At 33.6% G+C, this 24,666-nt stretch overlaps 2 protein-coding genes across 7 annotated transcripts in view; one reads left to right on the top strand and one right to left on the bottom strand.

The window, feature by feature from the left end:
* Positions 1–2,308: 2,308 nt before the first annotated feature.
* On the top strand, positions 2,309–4,876 carry LOC113227040 (gremlin-1-like). Its single transcript, XM_026459908.1, has 2 exons — positions 2,309–2,401; positions 2,514–4,876. Exons 1-2 carry the CDS (start codon positions 2,375–2,377, stop codon positions 3,177–3,179), a joined length of 693 nt encoding a protein of 230 aa, XP_026315693.1. The 5' UTR covers positions 2,309–2,374; the 3' UTR covers positions 3,180–4,876.
* A 153-nt stretch (positions 4,877–5,029) lies between these two features.
* LOC113227039 (neuroendocrine protein 7B2) overlaps positions 5,030–24,666 on the bottom strand; it is a 31,484-nt gene continuing 11,847 nt past the window's right edge. For 2 of the 6 annotated variants that reach the window (XM_026459907.1, XM_026459905.1), the window contains exons 2-6: positions 19,896–19,983; positions 19,460–19,677; positions 19,162–19,319; positions 18,823–19,007; positions 15,679–18,598 (exon numbers count right to left, since the gene is read on the bottom strand). In XM_026459907.1, the coding sequence (XP_026315692.1) occupies positions 18,524–18,598; positions 18,823–19,007; positions 19,162–19,319; positions 19,460–19,677; positions 19,896–19,976 (717 nt within the window). In that variant the 5' untranslated portion in view covers positions 19,977–19,983 and the 3' untranslated portion in view covers positions 15,679–18,523. Of the gene's footprint in view, positions 5,062–15,678; positions 18,599–18,822; positions 19,008–19,161; positions 19,320–19,459; positions 19,678–19,889; positions 19,984–24,666 lie in introns of those variants that run through there. The other 4 variants (XM_026459906.1, XM_026459903.1, XR_003310168.1 and 1 more) reach the window with 3 other exon arrangements.

The raw sequence follows: 24,666 nt of genomic DNA, 5'->3' as shown, positions 1-24,666 counted from the left end.
CGCTAATTAAATATGTAATTTTTCAATTTCCGTCCAATAGCAAAGCTCTAGTTAAACTGGTTTATTTGAAGTGAATTATTTCGAATTCGGGCTGTATAATCGGAGCGCAGTTGTCACCCTAATGATTTGGCATAATAGTTTTTAAACAAATTAAATGACATTTCGTGTCTATTTCTTGTTATATACTTGTTGACACAGAACTATAATGAGTATTAAAGGGCTGTACATAGAACTACAATGAGTTTCAAAAACAGAACGTCGTATTTTTGCTAATTAAAATATCAATTAGGACGCTACTCGAACGCTCTACTGCCTCCTGATTGGTTAAATTGGTCTAAAAGTCTAGCAACCGGGCCATAAATCTTTATAAAAAAATGATTGGTTAAAATATTTATGCGGTACTTGGCCAGTTCTATTGTATCTCTTTGGTTTTTGTTTTGTAGCGTTTGTTTGGCTTTCGTTTAGATATACGAAGAGGCTGTATGGTGGAACCTTTGCCTACCCTAATAAACGGATTAAAATTTATTGAAAAAAATTGCGTTTGTCGTCAGGGACTGTTAACAAAGTGTACAGTTGAAGTATAGTACACTACAGTTAAATATTGGTTTTGTTTCATTATTTTATTTCCTTGTACAAAAAATATTGTATGCAATGATTACATAATTAGGTTTTAAAATCTCGTACCTATTATTTAAGCCGCGAGGCTTAGCTGAGTGGCCAAAACACGGTACTCGCCTTTAAGAACCCTCATTATGCAACAATTGCATAAAATAACTATTAATTATTGTTATTGAAACAAAGTTCGCAAAAACAAAGAAAAATTCCTTAATCCCGACTGGATCCTGCTGCTGATATGCTGGTGAAAGTACTTGGGACTCGTCAACTTATGTAGTGACGGGCGCAGTTACAGTGCCCCACATATATTTGCGACTTAAAGCTCTGAGTGGCACTGCAACTGTTATGGACAGGCGCGTAGCTTATCACCAGGCACACGACTTGTTCGTCCCATTCCTTGGTATCATAAAAAAAATCCAAACCAGTTATTGTAGCCACGTTGAGGCCACAGACGTAGGCTCGGGTCCAGCCGGATGGAAGGAATTTTTTTTGTGTCTGTTCGATCTTTGTATCAATATATAATAACAGACTAGCGGAGCATTTTCATTGAGCATACTCGTACCTATTAACTTTAGAATCCAATAAAGTAAATCAAACAATATATAATTATAATATCATTTATGCGCAGGTAACAAAGTACCTGCGATTAAAAGCTATTGTAAACTCATAAATTTTCAATTATGATTGTGTGTCATTCCGAACGATCGACTCACTGAATCCTATAATTTGATGATCAACAGTGTGGTTTAATGAATAACAATTATATCGCAGTACGTGATAAAAATATGTAGTTGATAGATGTGGTTATTCTATATGTCATTTAGTGGAAATATATATATCTCTATTTTCTGAGAGAGTTAAGCGTTAAATGTTAAAAAGATGTAATGAATATGCGTAGTAGTAGTAGCCTTACAAATTATAAAGTTGTCGGGAGTTATTTTCGAGAATTCTTACGGTCTCTACCAATTAGACACTAACAATTTATCAGATGAGGGATTTTGACGATACTTTGTTAAAAACGTAATTGTAATTACGGCACCCACACAGCGCCTACATTTCGTAGAAGGCTGCGGATGTGGCATACAACATTTCTATGGGCATTGTGGGAAGCACAAATGGGCGGAAATGTGGCGTTGTGGGATCTGCGGCATCTGCGCCGGCGCCTGTACGGCCACGTCCACGACGTGCGCGCACGTCGACCCGACGGATTCGCCTGGCGCCGGCCCGATAGGTGAGAAAATCTCTCCGCCCTCGCCGTACACACAGATGCTCGATATAAACCAATTCTATTAATCTACCAAATACTAAGAAGCCTCTCTGAGGTGTTTGCAACATGTGGTAAAGTTAACTTACTCATGCAATTTTCTCCGAACTTTTGCTTTTGAAACTGGCAAAAATTACACCGTCTATAATAACAGATGTGACAAAATTTAGATAAACTTGGCTGTTTTGTCATTGGAACCATGTTTTATCTATGCGGTTCAGATTACTGTTTGTAAACTAGATCTTAGCACGATAAGGGAGATTTAGGCTTATTGTGTACGGATCCAGCGGCGCGGACAACACGTGCGCGGAGAGATGTCGGGTCTGCGGTATGGCGCGCAGCGGCGGCGGTCTGTGTCGGAGGCGCGGCGGTGAGTCATCTCGTTCATTGAGCGGCGGTCCATTGAGGTGCTGCGCTCATTACCACTCCGCCGGCCGGCCCAGCGCGCACGCACCCAGCGCCGCTCGCGGACTCCACCGACACACTATCTACGACATGTCAGCTCACATCTTTCGATGCAACGTGAGTTTAGCATACGACTTCCGCTCCAACTAAGCCCATGGACTTGGAAATTGATAGTCGGTTGCGAGACTTTTCTTAATAATTTTCTAATGGAATTTTTTTATTGTTTCAGATGGAGAACTTTTACAAATCACATATTTGGATAGCGGCTGCAGCCCTGCTTGCTACCTGTGGAACTCTTGCTGGAGCCGGAGTCCGCAGACCTCCAGGCTCTACCGGCTCTATTTTGGACATCATCGATACTGAACGAGTGGAAAAAATTCTTGCGGCGAGGAGGCAAGCCGAGCAAGCAAAGACAGCTTCGCCATCCTATTTGAATCGAAATGATCTCGGAGACGGTAGTTCGGAAACTATGATTGTGTCAGTTCCAGACCAGGAGGATATTACTGAAATTCCGCAGGGAGCAGATTTTAGAAAAATCTTGAAATCCTCCAAAAATGCGCTAGTAGTGACTAAAAAGGAATACTTAAAAGAGGATTGGTGCAAAACAGAGCCTTTGGTGCAAAAGATACGGGAACCAGGATGCTTGTCGACTACAGTGATCAATAAGTTTTGTTACGGGCAATGCAACTCGTTCTACATCCCGAAGGGCCCGCGGCGGCGCGACAACAACGACGGGAGGCCACCGCCCGCATTCAAGTCTTGCTCGTTTTGTCGTCCTAAGAAATTCACTTGGGTAGTAGTGACTCTACGCTGTCCGGGGCAGAGTCCTCCGTTCAAATATAAGCGGATACAGAAGATTAAACAGTGCAAGTGTTTACCGGTAGGAGTGAATTGACGGTGATTGGGCGAGGACCCTCCACTACAGAAGCGGTGTGACCGCCTGGTGCTTGCCGACCCTCTTGCGCACCGCGCTTGGATATCGTCAGAGTTCGTAGAGCGGATGAAAGGGAGAGTTTAAGAGAAAACGAAGGATTCAACACGCTCTGAAATGAAACGAATTTGAACGAATTGTTACCGTTTTGTCTTGAAATATTAGATATAGTCGAGTCAGCTCGGAGTAAAGTACTAAGTAGATCGCACGCTCTCATACGTCAATAGGATGACGTCATGTGATGCAAATATTAGATGCTTATTGTAGATTACTTTTTAATGGAACGACTTGTATAGTGAGCCGCCGCCCGAGAGCTTTAATTAATTTGACCGTAGGAAAAACATTTTGTCAACAGTGCGGTAGAAAAGTGAAGACCTTGCATTAATTTGATAAACGTGGGATCATGAGGAAATACGTGAGATCAATTGTTTGTTCTTGTAAAGTAGAACGACGCGTTTTGGTTTCGCTTAGTAAATAAGGCAGTGTGATACTAGGAGTAGATTTAAAACTAATTTGGTTAGAAATCTAAGTGAAATGTTAGTTTAACGAGTCACGTGTGGTTGTGAATCCACACATGTAGATATACATATAATGCTTTCTTATTTATTGTTCAGTACGTAATAGTGTATTTTTAATATCGCTAAAAACAAATACGCTTATGGTAATTAAGTATATATAGGGACAAACTTTTTAAAATAGTGAATATGTAAAAGTGGTGTCTGGATTGTATAATAATATTCATATAACATACACATTGAAGTACATGTTACACAAATATAAGCTGATCTCTGTATGCTCGCAAGACGTGTAGGCATTTGTTTATTTGGATAGGTAATTGTAAATTGTTTTTATGGTTCGTAAGATATGTTTGGTTAAGACAATATAGCATTTACCATTGTGCCAGTTCATGTGTTTTCTATGACGTCCTTAAAAATGTTAAAATAGAAATTACTTTACATTTAAAACTTTATTATGTGAACTGGAATTGTTACTGAAAATTTCGTGTAGTTTAACAGTGTTAAAAATACTTCAAGAAAATCTTTCAAGAATTGGAAATACATCACTGTGTTAATAGAACTGATTGACTTTATATAACATTTCTATGGGTATCTGTCTTGCCAGAGGGCTGCGCTGGCGTCGGCCAGCCTTTGTGATTAAAGTATAAAGTTGAATAGTCAAGTGTATAAAGCAAATAAGCAAAGAAAGGCATCCCATAACTACTGAAAATTAAGTTTCAATAATATTAGACAGTTTGGCGTAGTCTAATGTTTCACGACAATAATTTCCATGTCATTTTTCAATTTGCGATTTTAATATTCACAAAATAATGTTAGAAATTGAAATATTTCTTATAAAAATCGTACGGTGGCGTGGGCCACACCCAAAGTTATACAATCTGTAAAAAACTTTGTTGTCAATAATATCTTACGTCATGTACATGGCGTTCCAATTTGCAGCTTAAAAAAAGTGACAGTTTCTATCTTAACTTGTGTTTCATTCCTTAGAGGATGGAAAAAATAAAGGAACTAAGGTTTCATTCATAAATTTATTTATGACGTGACATTCATAGTTGCACATTTTATTTATGAATAGAAAATATTCAAAACAGTAGAAAATAGATTTGTGTTGTAGATTGTTTCCAAAAGAGAAGACTATGTATAAACTCCTATAAAATATTTTTTAAATAAACAATTTGAAATGTTTGCGTTGTTTTTATTACTTTTTTACGTGTATGAAGATTCATACAGGAACTAATTATGGCACTTACTGTGAATAAAACGACGAAAATTGACATTGATATTAAGTGTTTATTTAGTTGAAAACATAGAAATTACACCAAACATTACTATTCTGTTACAACCTCATTTTTAACAAATACTTAAGGTCTTTTATATTTTTGGCGTTTGACGCTTACATTACACACTTCTTATTTCGGTTCTTAATTAATATAAACTATTCAATATAAACATTCCTCACCAACTTTTGTTTTTGTAATTTTCGTGATACTATCCAATATAGCATTATTTTTGCCTTCACACAAATTTTGGATTCAAATTCATTTTCCCACTTCGTGGATTGTGACAGTTATTTTTAAAAAAGACGATGAATTAACATTACATAAACATTATTAATATTTTCTTTATATTTTCCTTTAATTTGATTCAGTCAAGTTATTCTCGTTCAATTGAGTAAAATTATAAAAAAATTCATCTTGCATGAAAGCTAAAGCCCTACGAGGCTTGACCTAACTCCACATTTCGATATTTTCTTTAGTTTCCAGCCGTGATAATGTCGTTTGTATTGTTTTACTCAATTAAATGATAATGTAATTCCGGTTACTTAAAGAAAATATGTCATTTCTCTTACATTCATATTAATTAATATTATACCTACTTACATTAGCATAATAAGTTATTAAGAAATTATATTGAAAAATTCCAAATCTAAATTTACTTTGATTTTCTAGTTGCTCGTAGTCAATCTTTAACCGAACGTGAATTTAAAAACTTTTCAAATATAGCTTATCACAATCACATAAAATGTTAAAATTAATACACCCTCACCTTTTCGGAATAACAAGTGGCATTTATTACAGTGGTGAATTCTATTTTGCTTAAGTATTTGGTGATTAAAAAAAATTCAACTTACAATAATTGAAATAAGTAACTAAAGAAATATATGAAACAGTACGTATATGAGTAAATAAAAATTATCGGTACCTGTTTTTTTAATGTGTCCATCTGTTTTTGTGCACCCGATTGAAGACATTTTGGAATATGATTTTCAACGAATGTTTACAGTTTTCACAAGACGTGTCGATATGTAAAATGAGGAACAAAACATGTTAGAACCATTACTAAATTAAACTCTGCATAAAAACAATTGTAATAATTTGAAAAAAAAAAAAATACAACAATTAGTTGCACTGAAGAAAATTTGAATTTGTGAATTACGTGAACCAATTATTTAATTTATAAATCATATTCTAAACCAAATTTCAACTGTGATGATGCATTTACTGATACGGGCACTAATTATTAGCTCCAAACCTTAAGATAATATTAATAAATGATTTGGACAATTGATCGAATATCACAGAAAAACAAACTTTACATAATTATAACACAGCATCTTTTTGTACTAGCTTACTTACATCATCTAATTACCCTAATGTGCATTGTTGTAACTTGTATATGATACATATACTTATATCTAAATTAGTCTTTACAGTTAATGCCAACTGGTTTTTGAATTATAATTTTTCAATTATTTTGTTGGTGATTATGTATTTGTTGTATCTTCTATTTTCCCTTTATCCATTGCAACACTGTGCCTGTGTTTGTTTTGATATTGTCTTTTAAAATCTCCTTAACATTAAATAGGAAGCACTGTTATGCAAATAAAATTTATAAGCGCAAATTAATTATGATGTCGTAATTACAATATTTACATAAGCATTGATGGAATATGCCTGCTGTATCGTTTGAAACTCACTTAGGTACTAAAGTTATTTTGTCCGAAGTTTTGTTATACCTAGTCTTATTTCTAATTTTATGACATAGTCTTACTCCTAAATTTAAATAAATAGTAAAACAACGAGGGATGAAAGTCACCTACGAAAAGTACAGCCCTTATTATATTTTAAATATGAAATAGATAAGAAAACATTTTAAATTTAATAGCACAGAAAATATAGCATACTAACTAATAAGTATTACATAGGAATACACTTTTTGAATTTTAAGAAATATAACAAACAAGTATCACAAAATATACAACATTTTTAGAGCCTTTACCCCGCTTTGCCTTCCAAACGTCCTTTCGTTTACGTGCGAAACCCTTTACAAAAACATTAATAAATAGGGATTATTAAATAGGTACTTAAATACTAACGAAAAGTTAAAATAAGTAAATATTGGACTAGGATATTCGAAGCGTATCGAAAGAATTTGATATGAAATATTAATAAATTAAGATATTATGGTGTTGAAATTTATGTAAGGATTTCATGATATACCTAACCTGAGCCTACAAGGCATATCATTCATACATCTTCAAATTAGACAGAAGTAAGAAAATAGAAAGGACCAGTATTTACATAAAGACGAACTCCCGTAAACAGAACAAAAAAATGTAGGCGCTGATATTATGGCCAATTCTGTGCTGCAGCCCGTCTTGTAAGGCCCAAGTAAGTATTTAATAGACGGCGGTATGTTTGCCGGTTGGAATTAAAAAATATATGTACAAAAGACTCAAACATACAATAAAATTATTATTCATAGGGTAATTTTGTAAAGGTATTGTATAATGGTGGTATTGAGATGGGTTTGTTAGATTAACATAATGAAAACTGTTAGAGCAGAAATTTTGTAAAATAATATGACAATTTGTACAAAACTGAAGATATAGGGGGGCTTAAAAAGTACAAATAAATATTTTTATTATAGAAATTGCATTGATGTGGGCTCACTCGTTTTAAGTAAAGGTGTCTTCTGTTGCTTTCTGTAACTGCAGTATTCCCAGAAAGTCGCCACTGACACCGATACCTTTACTTAAAACGTAAAAAGTACATATTGCGTACGTTAAAATTTGCGTTGGTTTTAGTATATTGGTTGCGTCATTATAAAATTAAAAAAAAAATTATAAATAAAAAGACCGTGTAGTGATATTAGCGAGAGCTAGGAATTGCATATGTAGTGGTATATTGTTCACATAAAACCCACAAAAAACACACAAATACCACTCCATATGATGCCATAACGACATCTTGCTAATATTATTATACAATATCTTTGAAAGTAATCAACAAAAAAAATCAAATTTTGAAGTATACATTTTAATTATTTTTTTTTTGAAAATAGTCGCTCCTGGAAAAAGCTTGTGAAGTTTTCGGAATTGTAAATTAGTAACAAAAGTAATGGTAACATAACACCGAAATACGAAATTATTGTATAACAAGCTGACGAAACTAAATTTGCGCGTGTATGAAAGGAAAACCGATATAAGTATTAACCCATATAACAAAGAATGTAATTTGAATTAAAAATTCATTTTTTGTCGTAAACTTTTCGCTTTCCTTGCCTTTCATAAAATATATTTCCATTAAGTAAAGGATGAGTTTGGAATGAATATAATGCGATGAGAAATTTCCGGAACTTTTGCTAAATGTAAAAATTATTTGTAATATGTACTTAAATATAAGAGTTATACTTTTGTTCGCTCAACCCTCGCAAATTAAAATTTTCTTTGGTCTATGCTGATTAAAATTTTTCGTCGCCAATATACAGATTTACACTAAGTGCCAATTCTGCCACATTTCCAAATCTAAACTAACTGTAGACTTCCAATTTGAATTAGGTTAGATTTCGAATTGGGACAGAATCGACACCACTTAAATCTATTTAAAAATTACTATTTACAATTTGTAGTCAAGTGAATGTATTAATAAAGTAAGTAAACTATAAATAAGAGTATATATAATAAATAATGTTGAAAGAAGTTCATAAATCACATTTGTTAGGCAATAAAAATAAAATTAATAGTCTATTTCGATTATTTCTAAATATTTGAATAAAGATATAATAGAATTAAACATTAAATGCGAGTAAATATAATAAATACAAATAATATTGAATATATAAACTATTTCTAATTCTTAGCACTCATTGTAGGTCTTGATTTTAAATATAATTTGTACAATTTTTTGAGGTAAATTTTGAGGTAAATTTTGGAACATAAAATTAATATAGTTACTATTAGAGGTATTGTGGTCTTCCTAATCGTACGAATGAGGTATTGGTTGTCATATGAGTTGAGGTATTGTATTATTGCAGTAATTTTAATTGAGGTATTTGCTGTTATAATATTCGCTCTAAAAATAAAATTACAGCAAGAAATAAGAATGAAAAACATTAATAATTAATAAAATGATTTAAATAACTAAACCAACGCATGGTCGGCACCACTTTCAGTTAATCATTAAAAGAATAACGACTGGAAGTGTTACCGATTCTTAAAATTAAACTCTATAATAGACACATACAACAATATGTTTAACGAATTGTATTTATACTTTTAAAAAAATTTCACAACAACCAAGGATAATGAAAAAAGTATGTAATTCCATTAAAATCAAGCGAATGAACAATATTAAGAACTAAATTTGTAAAATTTAAATTTAAAAAAAAATTATAATGATCCAACGTCCATTCATTTCTCCGCTCTAGTCTCGTAAGTTAAATTTAATAATTGTTTAGAAAAGACGCTGAGTCCGAGCCCGTCATCCGCTCTCAGGTTAAGCCTCAGCGGTTTCCCCACACAAAAAAGGGTCAAACGTAAAAACTAAATGAAAACTTCATGATTTAAACATAAATGTTAAGAGAAGTTTATCAACCACAAAACTAAGATAGGCAGAAAAAAATGACAGCATAAATTTATTTAAAAAATGTTAAGATGTAAATTTAAGAAGATAAATTTTTATTGTCACAAAAGTATCGTAAGCAGAATAAATTAATAGGCGATGAGAAAAATCATATAATAAATATCCACCGAAGGAATGCGCACCGTAATACATCTAGATAACATTGTATACCTACTTTTAACTTTTGAGTATTCGTATTAAATGTTACATATTTGTTTTTTTTTTAAATATATATATATATAATTATTGCAATAGCACTTGATCTCATGATACAAAAATATATTATTTCTTTTCATATATTATTTTTTGCTTAAAACTAACTATTTACAAACTACTCTTTTGACTAGATGACTCAAATAATGATTTTGTACAATATATACATCGTTAAATAAATTTATTTTTAGGCTACACCCACCAAACAAAGAAATTTAACGAGCTTTTCTTCTTAAAAGCTGTCTGCCATTATACTAAACTAGTAGCTTAGATAGTGGTAAACAACGCCTAATGACTTACACTAGTTATTCCCTTATCCCCTTAAATTAATAGCGTCCACTGTAATACGTATTGAGCCCCGTAGTGCAGTGGAGGCTTAGCTCAACATAGACGATGGGTCTAGCGCTTTATCTACGAGACGATACGACACGATACAACACAGAAGTGGCGTTCACCATATTGCGAGATGAAGTTGGTACTAGGAAGGTCCCACTGAGGTAGGACTTCGTCGGTTACCTAGATGGTCATAAAGGGTCAAAGTTGTTCATAATAATTGACGTAATCGACTGGAGACTAACTCTTGAAACAACTTGAGATGTGACATTCCAACGTACGTACGCCGAAATGCCGAAAATATCTCATGTTCCTAAGTGTCAGACTAGAACTCCGTGTGGGAACCCAAGTGCTGAATGTGAATTCTATCATTTCGCTCAACTGTAGCTTCAATATTGTTCGAGATGATAGTTTGAGAGTTATTTATGCCACGACAAATGAACTCCCTATCAACAATGAGCACTCGTCACGAAGGCATGCACAATGCGTACAAATCTCTAACGTGAGCCGCCCAGAGCTGTGCGCAGGCCCGCCATTCATAACGCATAGTAAATACAAACTTCGATCTGTCAAGCGCTATATAGTAAACGCCAGAGAGCCAGTCATCTTATATGCCGAGTATCTTACATAGTTGTGTACGTGTTGTTCTTTACAAAGTCTTCAGGAATTATGAAAGTAAAAGTTAAAACGAGTTGGTATAAATTTCGAATAAATGATACTCTTATTTGTGCGTAAACCAACTTTCCTTACGCAAGTTGTCAAAAAATCGTTAAATGTTAGTGTGGAGAAAAGTTGTTGAGAAATTAATGAGCTCCAAAGTTCTTCTGAATTTACGTAACGATTACAAAATGGATTCCCAATCGTACCTTATATCTCATTGTGCTGTAGGGCGTTATGCAGAGACCACAATGTTCTACGTCATACGAGATATATGGTACTACTGCTGTAGAACAATAAAACCAACCACTTTGTACTCATGACGTGTGTACAGAAGCAGACGTATAGACTCTAACATCTTGCGCAGACAAGGAAGACATGTTGTTAGTGCTCCTTATACGATATCAATATTTAAACTAATGAATTAAAAGTAAACAAAAATTTTAAACTACTTATTCTACGTAACCTTCGATGATGACACAGACCCATGTATATGTGGGCAAGGTAGTTTAAATAGAGATAGAATCTGAAGTCTACTCCGCAAATGTTTACTAAATCAATTATTATTTTATTTCAAAAGAAGAATAAAAAGTTTATGCCAATATTCTACACAACGTCTCCAGAAACGTTTAGTAAAGTCTACGTGAAAGGACACTTCTTGTCGTTCTTGATGTTAAAAAAAGACGTTATGTAGTCGTTAAAATACCGTAGCGTAGTGGAAAAATGACTGTTGAGCAAGAAATAACTGTCAATTTATCAATTTCGAAGAAAAATCTAATGCTCTGCCAATTAAAACGACCTCATTCGGCCCATGTTACTTTTTGCTCAGAGACAGTCCTTTGTTTTAAAATAAATACAATAATAACCTATGCAGTACCACTTGAGTAGAGAATGCTATGCGTTAATGCCTGTCCACTTTTCACTCATTAGTGGCGGCGACGAGTCTTTCCCACTGAACTCTACAGTTGGCTTGGATATCGAGAAAACTTGTCAGCCTTGGTGCATAGACCGATGATGTTGTAGAGTCAGTGTTATATTTTGAGATAAATTAAATATGCACTTAAGATTGAGCAGACTTGATAGATAAGAAGTTGAAGACATATAGACACAATGAATCGAGAATTAGAAGTTGGAAGAATAAAATTATACGCAATAACAGGACTCTGTTCTTGCTAATACCCGTAAGAAAAGAAGTAGAACATTGAAAGCAACGGGGACCACCTGTCCACAGTCAACTGCATAAGATGACAAATCCTATTCTTCCCATCTTTCAGCCAACAACCTCAAAAACGTTCAACCCTCCCTTCAGTTATCCCCGCCCCCCAGGAGCGATGACTGCTAAGTCACCACTCCCCCTTGGCCCTCCCACCCTCCCATATAAATAATCACTTAATAATTACTATCTAAAACTTAAGATGGATGAAATATGATTTCATTGAAAATTAATAAACACCGCACGAAAGTCAATTGATTTTTAAATTTTGTTTTTCTTTTCTAAGCAATGTTGAAATGGGAACAAAATAGCAAAATATTGGTGCTTAATCTAACAAATTAAAAGTTAACTTATTTTAAGATAAGTTTGTTGCTTTCATGTTTCTTCCTAATTTAAATATGACACGTTGTCTAAATTAAATTAAATGCAATTATTTCGAATCTGATCTCTTGCACAGTCATCGTTTACGCATATAATACGTTACGCATTTTTTTCCTCAATACAAACTTTGTAAAATATTTTTTATGCACAAAAACAGTTATCACACACTTTGTTATAATATACAGGGCACAACAAAATGTTGTGGACTTATTTTGGTTAATGATAGTTTCCACAAAAGTGAATAACAGGCCACACAGCTGAATTCGATTTTCAATAACCAAATCTGTCATTGCTACGTATAGATATTTCACGTTACTTTCATATTTTACGGGGACATTCACATTTTAAAATATAACTATACGGTTTTGTTACTCCTACAATACAAGTCTCCCGGCGTTAATTTAATGAAATTAAGAATCAACTCGAATGTGTTGTATTAAATATAACTTTCAACTTTCAACGTAAACATTTATTACTCGTCAAGGTGCAGCCTACAGTATACTTTTAAAATCATTATTGGATTTTTTAAAGTATTGTGCCGTATTTATATAATTTTAATTCGTTAGCTTTCCCGGATGGTAAACGCCTTATTCACCAATAAGTATTTATTACATACATATGTACCTTCAACTTCCAAGTCTTCCGTATTCGATATACATATCATAAAAAAAGTTGTGATCACCTACTAGTCCAATTTAGTAGAACAAATTACCAGATTAGAACAAATTATCAAAAATTATAGAGATTTAGAAATATATATATTCTTTAAGAAATTTTTTTTAAAATTGGTATGATCAAACAAATCATGATTGGAAATTATAATTCTAACAATAATCCATTGAAACTTTTACTTTAAAAAATATAAAATTTAAAATTAAAGTTTCTTAACGACAGTGATCTCAACTTTTTTTATCATGTTAATTTTACATTGTGTTAGGATGGACATACAATAGTTACATTATGCTATAACTTTGCACTTGAGCGAAAATGCCTTATAGCTGCAAAAGTTTTTTGTAATTTACATTGTGAATTTCGTTTCAATCAACTTTAAATAGGCGAACTTCTGAAATTGATTAAATTATTAATATATTTTTTATTTTCATACCGTTTGTATTTTAACTGATTAGTATCCGATGTTTTTTGTAGCAATTTTAGGTCTGAAAATGTGCTCTCGAGACAAATGGTTGGTATTTTACGGTAATTAGGTCTTGGTAATTTTTTTTTATCGTGTATGTAACCGTTCGTAAAATTCTTGGCATGAAATTTCAAACAGTTAATGAAATTGATTTTTTTGTAGTGTCTTTCTTTTCAGCAACACGATTAAATCTATCATACTTCAATGAGTTACATTAAACTTTGGCTTAGAACAAAGATGAAAGAACTTATCACATTTTTTTAAAAACATTATTAACACTATGAAATAAAAGAAATTGATATTTTTGCATGTTCGCCTAGCGGAAGTGGAAAGGATACAATTTGCACTTTTCTTGACAGATAAGCGGTATACTTACAACTTCATATAAATTTCAAAATTACTAATGAAATATATAAGAGGTTCGACAAGGAGAAAGGTGTTGAAAGTCGTCCTAAACTCACCAATTCCGTCATCCAGAAATGTCGAATTTTATATCATTGCGTGATAGCATTTTTAATAAAAATGAGATTTTTTTAAGCTTCTCTGTTTTTTTGCCAATATTGAATGCAATTTTATGAACGTATGATACTGTTATCGATTTGCTCAAAACAATTAGTCTCGTTAAAAATTCAATGCTATTAACTGCAGCATTAGTTTACTGAATACTTTTAGAGAAATCAGCCAATATGCACTGTAGAATCTAAAAGTTAGTGTGCCATACGATAGCGAAGAGTTTTTATGTATCCTAAGAAAGATTATTAAATAAATGCAGCAGTTGTCATCGAAGTAGTAATTATTTTAAAATTTGAGAAATAAAATTTTATTTATCTACACAACACCACCGCGTTCCAACTAGTTTTGTACAGTAGATAAAAAAATATTTTCCAAACTTTAAAATCCTTTAAATTTCAATGGTATCTGCTACGTTTATCTGACACCGTATATTTTTCCTACGATATATTGAACTGTCACTCAGTGTATAAATGAATAATGAAAATAAGATGTTTCAAAGGTATCGTTTTGTTATGTTATGTAGTTTCTTCATGATACATATAAAGATGATCACTTTATACGTCATAACAAAAAAACTTAGGCAGTAAAAATGTAGTAGGTGCCGCCGAAGAAAAAATGTCCTTAAATTTCGAAGTTTGATGGCATCTACTACTTTATTCTGTCACACTTTTTTTTCGTACGAATAATAAAAATGTCACCTCGTGTGTAAATAAATGAATAAGGAAAACATGCATCAATGTTACTGATTTGTTATAATATAGCGTAATACACATAGATGACCCCTTCATGAGTCTTAAGAAAAAAATTGGGTGGCGGAAAAATATGGCAGGTGCCACCGAAGTAATGTTTGTTTTAAAATTCGAAAAACAACGTTTTATTTATCTACACAGTACCACCGTGTGCCAAACGAGTATTGCATGATAAATAAAAAATTAGTTTTCGAACTTTAAAAAAAATGAAACTTCGATGAGACCTACTACGTTTATCTGACACCGAATTTTTTTCCTACGATTTATTAAAATGTCACCTTGTGTGAAATTAATAATGAAAATAAACTGCATCAATGTTGCTCACTTTTTATAATATAGCGTGGTACACAGAGATTATTCCTTCATGTTTCTTAAGAAAAAAGTTGGGTAGCAGAAAAATATGGCAGGTGCCAACAAAGTAATATTTGTTTTAAATTTCGAAAAACAACTTTTTATTTATCTACACAGTACCACCGTGTGCCAAACGAGTATTGCATGATAAATAAAAAATTCATTTTCGAACTTTAAAAAAAATGAAAATCCGATGAGACTTACTACGTTTATCTGATACCGAATTTTTTTCTTACGATTCATAAAAATGTCACCTTGTGTGAAACTAAAAATGAAAATAAACTGCATCAATGTTACTGATTTCTTGTATAATTGCTTGATACACATAGATGACCATTTTATCTGTCTTACCGAAAAACTTGGGTAGCAGAAAAATATGGTAGATACCGCCGTAGAAGTAATTTCTTAAAATGTCAAAGAGCTAAGTTTTCGTTATCCACACGATAGTGCCGGGTGGCAACCCGTATATGTATAGTAAATAAAAAACATTTTTAGAGATTTAAAAAATTTAAAACTTTGGTAGCATTTACTATTTTTATCTGTTAGACTGTTTTGTAGGATAGCCAGTATGTAAATAAACAATGACAATAAGATGTTTCAACGTTGTTGTTTTGTTATGACATGTCGTTTCTAAATTATACATATGTATATAAAGATAACCTCTTTATGCGTCCTATGAAAAAAATTGAGTAGCGGAAAAATATGGTAGGTGCCACCGAAGCAGTATTTTTTTAAATTTCGAAAAGTAATGTCTTACTTATCCACACAATACCACCGTGTGCCAAACGAATATTGCATGATAAATAAAAAATTCGTTTTCGAACTTTAAAAAAATAAAACTCCTATGAGACCTACTACGTTTATCTGACACCGAACTTTTTTCGTACGATCCATTAAAATGATACCTGGTGTGAAATTTATAATTAAAATAAGATGCATCTATGATAATGATTTCTTATGTTATAGCGTAAGACACATAGATGACCCCTTTATGAGTCTCAAGAAAAAACTTGGGTAGCAGAAAAATATGGCAGGTGCCACCGAAGCAATATTTATTTTAAAATTCGAAAAACAACGTTTTATTTATCTACACAGTACCACCGTGTGCCAAACGAGTATTGCATGATAAATAAAAAATTCGTTTTCGAACTTTAAAAAAAATGAAGTTCCGATGAGACCTACTACGTTTATCTGACACCGAATTTTTTTCCCACAATTCATTAAAATGTCACCAGGTGCGAAATTCATAATGAAAATGAGTTGCATCAATGTTAATGATTTGTAATATAAGAGCGTGGTATACGATCCCTTTGTGTCTTGAGAGAAAACTAGAGAAGCAGAAAAATATAGTTGATGCGATCAAAGCAATATATGTTTTTAAATTTCGAAGAACAATGATTTTTTATCCACGCAATACCGCCGGGTGCCAACTAGACTCGTATGGATACTAAAGTAAATTTGTCAAAATAAAAAATATTAAAGCTGTTTGATGACATCTAAGTTCATCTTATACCGAATTTTTTAGTGTGATTCATTAAAATGTCAATCTTTATATGTAATATTATGATAGATACCGATTTTGTTTAAAAAAGTGTCAATTTGAATATATTTAAATAAACATAAGTATGAATAAACGCGTGGAAACAAATTTGAAATTTAGTAATCGATCTTGCAACAGAACCACTGTCCTAATTGAAGAGGCTTAATTGACTTGTCTAATGGATTCATAAATTTCTACGTTTCATACATGCACAACAAGAAAATAATGAAAGATTGATTAATGAATTAAAATGTTTGCCTTGGATCACAACAATAGTATGTTCTCATCTGGTGTTAAGGGACGATGTCGTCAATATTGATGTTATTAAGTGATATTTAGGATATACGTGAGAACACTGAATTTTCCTTTGAAATTACTGCTAGTTTAAGTACATTTTCAGACGTAAAATCAACTACACAGTAAATGTAAGAGTGCTTATCGCCGGGTACGGCGAGGAGTACATGATACAATAGTGAAGAATACGACAATATTGCAAATCTAAGTATCGTCTGACTTATATACTTAGAATATACTCTATTCTTGTAAACTATATTTTAAGTTTATAGAGCGCGTAAGTAAAGTTCAATTTTCAAATAAGAAATTTGATTGTTTTTTAAATAAATCATTGTGTTCTATCCACACCTTGCAACAACCATGCGACTGTGACACGACAGTCTCTGTATCCCAAGTAACAGCACTGCATGAGCTCTATACCAAGTCGAATGTAGTAAACATTGACCATTGTTCGGTGTTAGTCATGTTGCACGGTATGAATAACCTATGATATAAACAAACAGTCGAATATCTTTATTGAAAATTGGACGTTCCATTACTTAACGTTAGATTTGCAATATTAAGGAGTTTGTATAATTATTGTGTAGTTTCATGAGAACGCGGAGTCATAGCTGCTATTGTACTTTCTGTCTTTATCTATCTAGGTATGAAAGCTGTAGGGTCTACCTTTAGGACTATTCATGATAATGATAAAGGTACAAAAACAACTATACCTACGGCGTTGCTTAAAGCATTTTACTGCCGAGGTAATTTGACGATTGAAAGATCCTGACTGGTGACAGTATTACAAGTGATCAGTAACATTATATTTTTTCAGAAAATTATTGAATTATCTAATAAGTACATTTGCATATCTAGACATCTTTGCTCAAGTAAAGCTTATAACATTGTCAAAAACCAACCGTTCGATACCATTTTCATAAATTCTTACATTTCAGCTCTTAGGCTGCAGACATATCAGGGAGACGCGACATTGCAATGGGTAACGATTTTTTTTTCAGTCAAGTATTCAGCCACACCTATTGCAGTTTCAGGAGCGTAAAGGTGGTCTACGGTGCAGGTGTTAGGGCATAACTTGACTGTACGCGGATATCTAACATCCACGGGTTCGAGATTGCAGCGTTGCGTCTCTATGATGTGTCTGGACCCTTACTTCTAATTCTTTTCCTACGAATTGGCAGTTTTTTCTTATGATCTTAGTTGTGGTCACCGTTGTAGCTTGATGAAAATTCCCACCCCTATCCCATTGATGTTGACCACTTTGTTGAACTAATAGTCTTAGACAAGAAAAAACGACCAATTTATAACAATGATAATCAAGTTACATACCGTAAGTACTGAATCAAAAAATGTAGAAGTCGGAAGCTCAACTTGACTGGATACATTCCCTTTTGTTGATTACTAAGACCTTAAGGAGGTTATAACAGAATTTGGTACTGTATCTATTCTAAGTAATTTTACATTGATAGTGTTATACATAGTGAAGTTGTTCTTACAATAAGATCCTTCTAGTAGGAGATTACTTCAAATCCCTTTTTGGCGGCAATTGGTAATCGCTCACCCATTAAGTAGGGGTTTTCAACCTGAAAATAGGAAAATAGAAATGAATACAACCAACCAAATTTTTTAATGAAGATTTTATTTTATATAGACTAATTTACAATTCTGTTAACAAAACTAGCCCTGGTAAGATTGAGTCCGTTTTCAAGTAGTTTGATGACGGGCAGAAATCCAAAATTCATGGTTTAATTAGCACTTTGTCATAGATATGTATATATGAACTTTATTTTTAATTTGATATACTTACATCAGGCTTGTACTTTTTAGCCACCAGGTTCTTATGGTGCTCAGGAAAGTGCAGGTCGAGATCAGAGCCGGAGTCAGGGGGGCAGCTAAACATGTGTTCTCCATCACACATGCAACGCTGAGCCAGCTGGTATTCGCGGCTGAATGCGGCTGTGTTCTCGAATTCGCTGATGCAGCCTTGATCTTCTGGACATACAAAATTGTAAAGATGAGTGACGTCTTCATAATCTTTGGAACTTGAATGTAGCTAGAAATGGGAACTAATCGGAAGCTTCCTTCCAAAAGCATCTATTATTCTATTTATTAATAATCAACATTCACATCAGCATCAACCACTTACCAGTATAGCCAACAGGGCAAGGATTTGGAGGATTACAGTAGGCCGGTAGTACTGCGTCCGTCTTGACCATCTGCTTATTAGGGACCATACCAGAAGGCAGTAGACGCTGCTGCCCTTCTCCAGCACCTCCGGTTACGTACTGATGACCCCACAGTGAGCTGACAATAAAGGTTGAATAAAAATCTTAAGTTACTGGAGTCATCATGAAACCTTTAAATGACTGTTGTTGTTTTCGCTATAGCTCCTAGTCCAGTTAAGTATGACATTAAGTCCTTTGTTTCCTGTAAGCAGACTTTACCTGTGCTGCAAATATTCCTGATCTCTCAGACTCGGGTTGGGATTCCCATCGAGCAAGGAGTCATAGTCCAGTTGTTCGTTCTCTAGGTCCTTGTTGGCACGTGCCATCAGAGCCATGCGGTCGCCAGTTGGAAAGTCCAGGTAAGAAGAAGGACCATTAAACTCCCGACTCATGCGCTCCACCACTTCACGTAGCAAAGCCCCTGTTAGCATGGGCTCCTGAATACAAAATATAACGTTGTAAGGCTTTAATTAAGTTTGTATGTAGTCATAGGGCAAGGCATAGGCAAGCGGAATCTTTTCTAAAAAACAGTTTTTCAATGCCATATTGTAACATATCCTGTCGTTAAGACGATGAAAATTCAACTTAAGAGGACAAGAGGTTTACGTTATCTTATAATGAATAACAAGAAAGGGCGGGGAAGGTCTACCTTTACCTCCCCAATAGAACCATGGGGGATATATGCCATCGTTCCGACGATGCTTGCCGCCAATACTAGCGCTTCTGGGGGGCCCATTCCGAATCTGAAAGGAAAGAAACGTCTATATAGGTTTTGGTAGCAGTGTTGCATTGGTAAAAATTTAAAGCGTGTCAAATCTTAAAGAAGAGAGAATAATGCACAAACATGTATATTTTAACCCCCGACATAAAAGAAGAGAAGTGATAAGTTTGAAGCCTTTATTTGTTGCGGCATTATAACTGCCGCATCGACTTGTGATTGGGTATACTACGTAAATGCGATGCCATTACAATAATATGGTAACTTTTATTATATGCTGCAACCAAGACTCTTTTCGAATTCATCTCGGTTTTTTATGACACCAAGTGACGGAACGAACAAGTCGTGCGCCTGATGGTAAGCGACGTGGTCGTCTGTAGCAGTTGCAGTGCCACTCAGAGCTTTAAATCGCTAAGATCTGAGGGGTACAGCTGCCGTGCTCGTCACCCTGAGACACAAGTTCACAAGTCCCCTGTGCCTGTAATTTCACTAGCACTGTTACTCTTCAAAATGTGAACGCTATAATATTCATATACTTGGCGGCAGAAATATGTCAGGCGTTGTTGTAAAAAGTTGGCTTACAGGTGGCGACTAGTGCCTTATGATGGATCAGGAAGGTGGACACAGGAAGCTTTATCAAAGATAAACCGATCGAGGTTGTATTCGTTGGATTGATGGTAACTTTATTAACTTTTTAATTTTTTTTAGATTTAATTAATTAAAAATTAAATTAATTTAATTTAATTTTTTGTTTAGATTGTAATTTAAGTTCTTAAGCAGCATCTTGGGAACCTTGTCGCGGGGACCCAATTTTATTCATATAATTTAATCCTACTTTTAGTTTCTAGTAGTTAAGCTTTTATTGAACCTTATTTGTATATTTTAATTTATTATCTAATAAATAAAATTTATCAAAGTTTATTAGCCGATTATTATGAAATAAAACAACACCGTAAGACCCTGGTAAATAAAAAAAAATTTTTAACCGACAATCGAAGACGAAGTTGTATTTAAAATGTTTATCTACGAGTGAATTAAGTGCAGCAATTAACGCAGTTTCAAAGATGGATGAATTTCTTAAAAACTTGGCATATGACTGTGTTATATAGAAACATGTCAATTATACTTAGTTTAGCTTGGTATTAGTCATCATTCATCCAGTGTAACAGAAGAGTAGACGATTATCCTCGACAAAATGATAATGGATGGGTTTTTTCATAGTTTTTTCACGTTGAACGAAATTTTACTAGAGGATTATGACGTGAATCAATCAAACAATACACGACTGAACATGACATAATATCATTGTGCTACGGTTTTTTGTGAGAAAAAGAATGAGCTAGAGCCATTGTATACCGAGATGTGGGTGGAGCGATTAAGATGCTATCAAACGTTTCGGCGAGGAGCGCTCTTTTATGTTGAACCATATGATGCACGTAATCGATTTCATTAATAACTAATCAAGTTTAAAAAAATAATTTAACTTTTTAATTTATTCAATAAGATGGACTTATTGTGATTTATCCTCCATTAAGTGATTTATACACCATTGAAATGTTAAATCATGAAAATTTATTTAGAAAGACATCGTCATACTTTTTCAAAATGTGAATATAATAATATATTAATGCACAAAACGTCAAAGCCATTTAAGAAATGATTTTAGAGTTGTACCGAAGAGTGACTGACGCGCGGAGGCGTGAATCGCTGCGCTGGCGCCGGTCTCGCGACGATATTTGTAACTTTGTAAACGATGTTGTAAACTTGTTTAACAGTCCGTTTACTTACTTTACACCTCTTTTAGTTCGTGTTTCATTTTACGATATTGCTTATTGTCAATATTGATATACGACTTAGTTATTTTGTGCTATTTGTGTTGTTAGTAATTTATTTCTGTTGCTTTTATACGACACGACGACATAAATTGACGTTTTAGCATTTATTTGTTCATAAACTTTACAATTCAGCGCTTAAAGCCAGCTACAAATGGTAAAATTTGTGTTTTAATGTATCTTATTTCAAAAATAGTGCAGTTTATTCATATGTAAAAAGATATGTCTCAACCTTTTCCTTATTTTCGCACAAACATGAATTTATATCCTCTGGTTGTTCCGAGATAAAGATAAATTCCTGTGGGTTGTCGACAATACAACATAACACTTTTACATTACGGCGGCGGTCGCAAACCGATGCATTTAGTGAGTTTAAAGCTCAGCCATTTCAATGCATAAGTCTAAGTGCTCAAGACAGAGTAGCACTCAGGCGATGCTACATTTACTTTAATGTTAGCTTTCAGCCTTTATATTTAACAAAAACAAGGCGGATCGCAATAAACAAAGAAAGTTGTGCAAATGATGTAAATTAAGCAAATTTGGCATTATATCTGAAGCAAGAGTGAGCAATGTTTGATTTAATCTTTAATGGAGTCCAGAGATCAGGTTTAACTTCTCTACATATTTGAATATAACAAAAAATAACCATGGTTTGTATATTAAAAATACTTGAATAGTTTAATTCATATTTCTTACAAAGTGAAAAATGTTTTTACCTTAGAATTTTTGTTTAGTTTTATTATTATTGTTTAGTTTTGTAACATGCGTTTGATTATTCTTTATTTTAGATTTTACTGGATTTATGTACACCTATAGTAGGAAATTTTAGATAAAATTGTGTATTACTTAAAAATCGGATTTCTGATTATTAAATTCATTTAAACTTTATGAATCTCATTGAATCTGTCATTAATTCGTAAAGGTGCGCTTGCGCCGACGATATTGACTTTCAGAGTATAATATTCAGTAAGTTTAAGTTTTGAAACTGTTAATTCAGGTTTTTGTAACCCGGTTGGTACAATTGAAACTAAAAAGATATTGCATAGAAAATCATATTCAAATATTTTTTTGATTACCAAGTAACGGGACGAACAAGTCGCGTGTCTGGTGTTCAGCGACACGCTTGTTCATAGCAGTTGCAGTGCCATTCATAGCTTTAAATTGCAAAGACCTAAGGGACACTGCTACTTCGCCTGTCACCCTGAGACATACGTTGTTAAGTCCTATGTGCCTGTAATTTCACCGGCACTCTTTCCCTTCAAAACCGAAAAACATTACTGCTTGGTGGCAGAATTAGGTAAGCTGGCAGTATTTCCCTGAACGAACGAACGTCACAAGCTCTACTACTACAAAATTTTCTTTCCATTCAATGTTTTATCGTACTCAATTTTTTCCTTATTCCGACTCTGGGATAAGATAAGGTACCGGTTAGTGGTCAGGCAATAAACATGGCCAGACAGAACATACTCTGATCGCTACAGTCCTCCATTCACTAACGTTCATTCAAGCTTTCTACGATCATAGAATAATATATAGAATTACGTGTGAACATGAGTAAATGTACAAAATTTACCCTTTCTTTGATAGGTATTATGAGTAATTTTGAAGCTTTAATTACAAAAGGAGTCATCATCAACGTTTTTTATATATCTCACTGCTGGGCATGGGTCTACTTTTAGGATTTAGGCCATATTCCGCTAGGCTGGCTCAATGCGGGGACTTCAACATGTTTTCCGAGCGTTGTCAACTTTCTTCGACGTGCAGGCTTCATCACGATGTTTTCGTTCACGGAAAAGCTCATGGAAAAGTTCAAATTCTACTACTACTTCGTACAGCAATAGTGTTGACCAGCTTTATGGTCGAATAATTATTTATTGCCAAGATTTTATTTTTAATTAATTTTATTTACTTTCTTTTTTGTTATTTATTTTCTGTTTGTTTTAATTTAGTTTGTTTTAAGTTTAATTTAGTTCTGTTTTATTTTATTTTTTTTTTACTTTTAATTTTTTACTGTTTATTATTGTGTTGTGGTGTTTTGTAATAAATGTATTCTATTCTATTCTATTCTATTCTATTCTAAATTAAATTTCGCACGTAAATTTCCAAAAACTTAGAGGTGCAAGCCCGAATTCGAACACATGGCCTCTGCTTGAGAGACGGTGGACGGTGGTAGGCTACAACGGCTTTACAAAAGTAGTCAGGTTTTTAAAAATTATTGATATTTTGTCATTTGGCTATCATGTCCATTATTTACTTTGATTTTGTGAAACAAATGTTTTTAATTAAGTTTCAAATTGCATGTTTCCGATTTTGTTCTCTATGGAATCCTGTAGCAATTTTAAGTTGCATTTGTTTGATGTTGTTCAGATTACGACTTCCTAAAAGAGAACTGATCCACTGTTGCATGATCTATGCACTGGCGGATTTAAGCAGAGAGCGGCGGGGATATGGACGGCACCTGCGCGGGCGCCGATCGTGGGCGGACAATCTGTCGGCGCGTCCCGCCCGCGCTTCCAAACTCCGATAAAACCCTCGAAACGATACAAATATATGATATGAATAAGCCATTCTGTTCCAAACATTGAACTATTGTATAAGTTTTGTTAAAATACATACATGAAAAGTCTTGTTGCATTCTTTTGTGGATGCTTTCTAATTTCACTTTTTTACTTTTGTATTACACTATAATTCGGTTAATTGCTATGCTTTGTTAGTTAAACAGCAACAAATCGAGGTTGCTTCCAGATAAAATAAAAATAAAGCTGACAAATGTAACTGTATTATGAAAAAATCAACTACGTATAACGACCACTATGCAACTGTTTGATGACAAGAACATTATTTTATAACCGAAGAGTCAATCACTCAACGTTGAA

The sequence above is a fragment of the Hyposmocoma kahamanoa genome, unplaced genomic scaffold (assembly GCF_003589595.1).
Source record: "Hyposmocoma kahamanoa isolate Upper Pololo Valley unplaced genomic scaffold, ASM358959v1 202, whole genome shotgun sequence".
Lineage (NCBI taxonomy): Eukaryota > Metazoa > Arthropoda > Insecta > Lepidoptera > Cosmopterigidae > Hyposmocoma > Hyposmocoma kahamanoa.
This window is presented reverse-complemented; position numbering and strand designations above follow the sequence as displayed.

Excerpts from the sequence above, each read along its gene's own strand:
- LOC113227040 (XM_026459908.1), top strand. The coding sequence starts at position 2,375 with ATGTCAGCTCACATCTTTCGATGCAAC. Across the intron at positions 2,402-2,513 it reads CTCACATCTTTCGATGCAAC|ATGGAGAACTTTTACAAATC; the intron begins GTGAGTTTAGCA and ends TTATTGTTTCAG.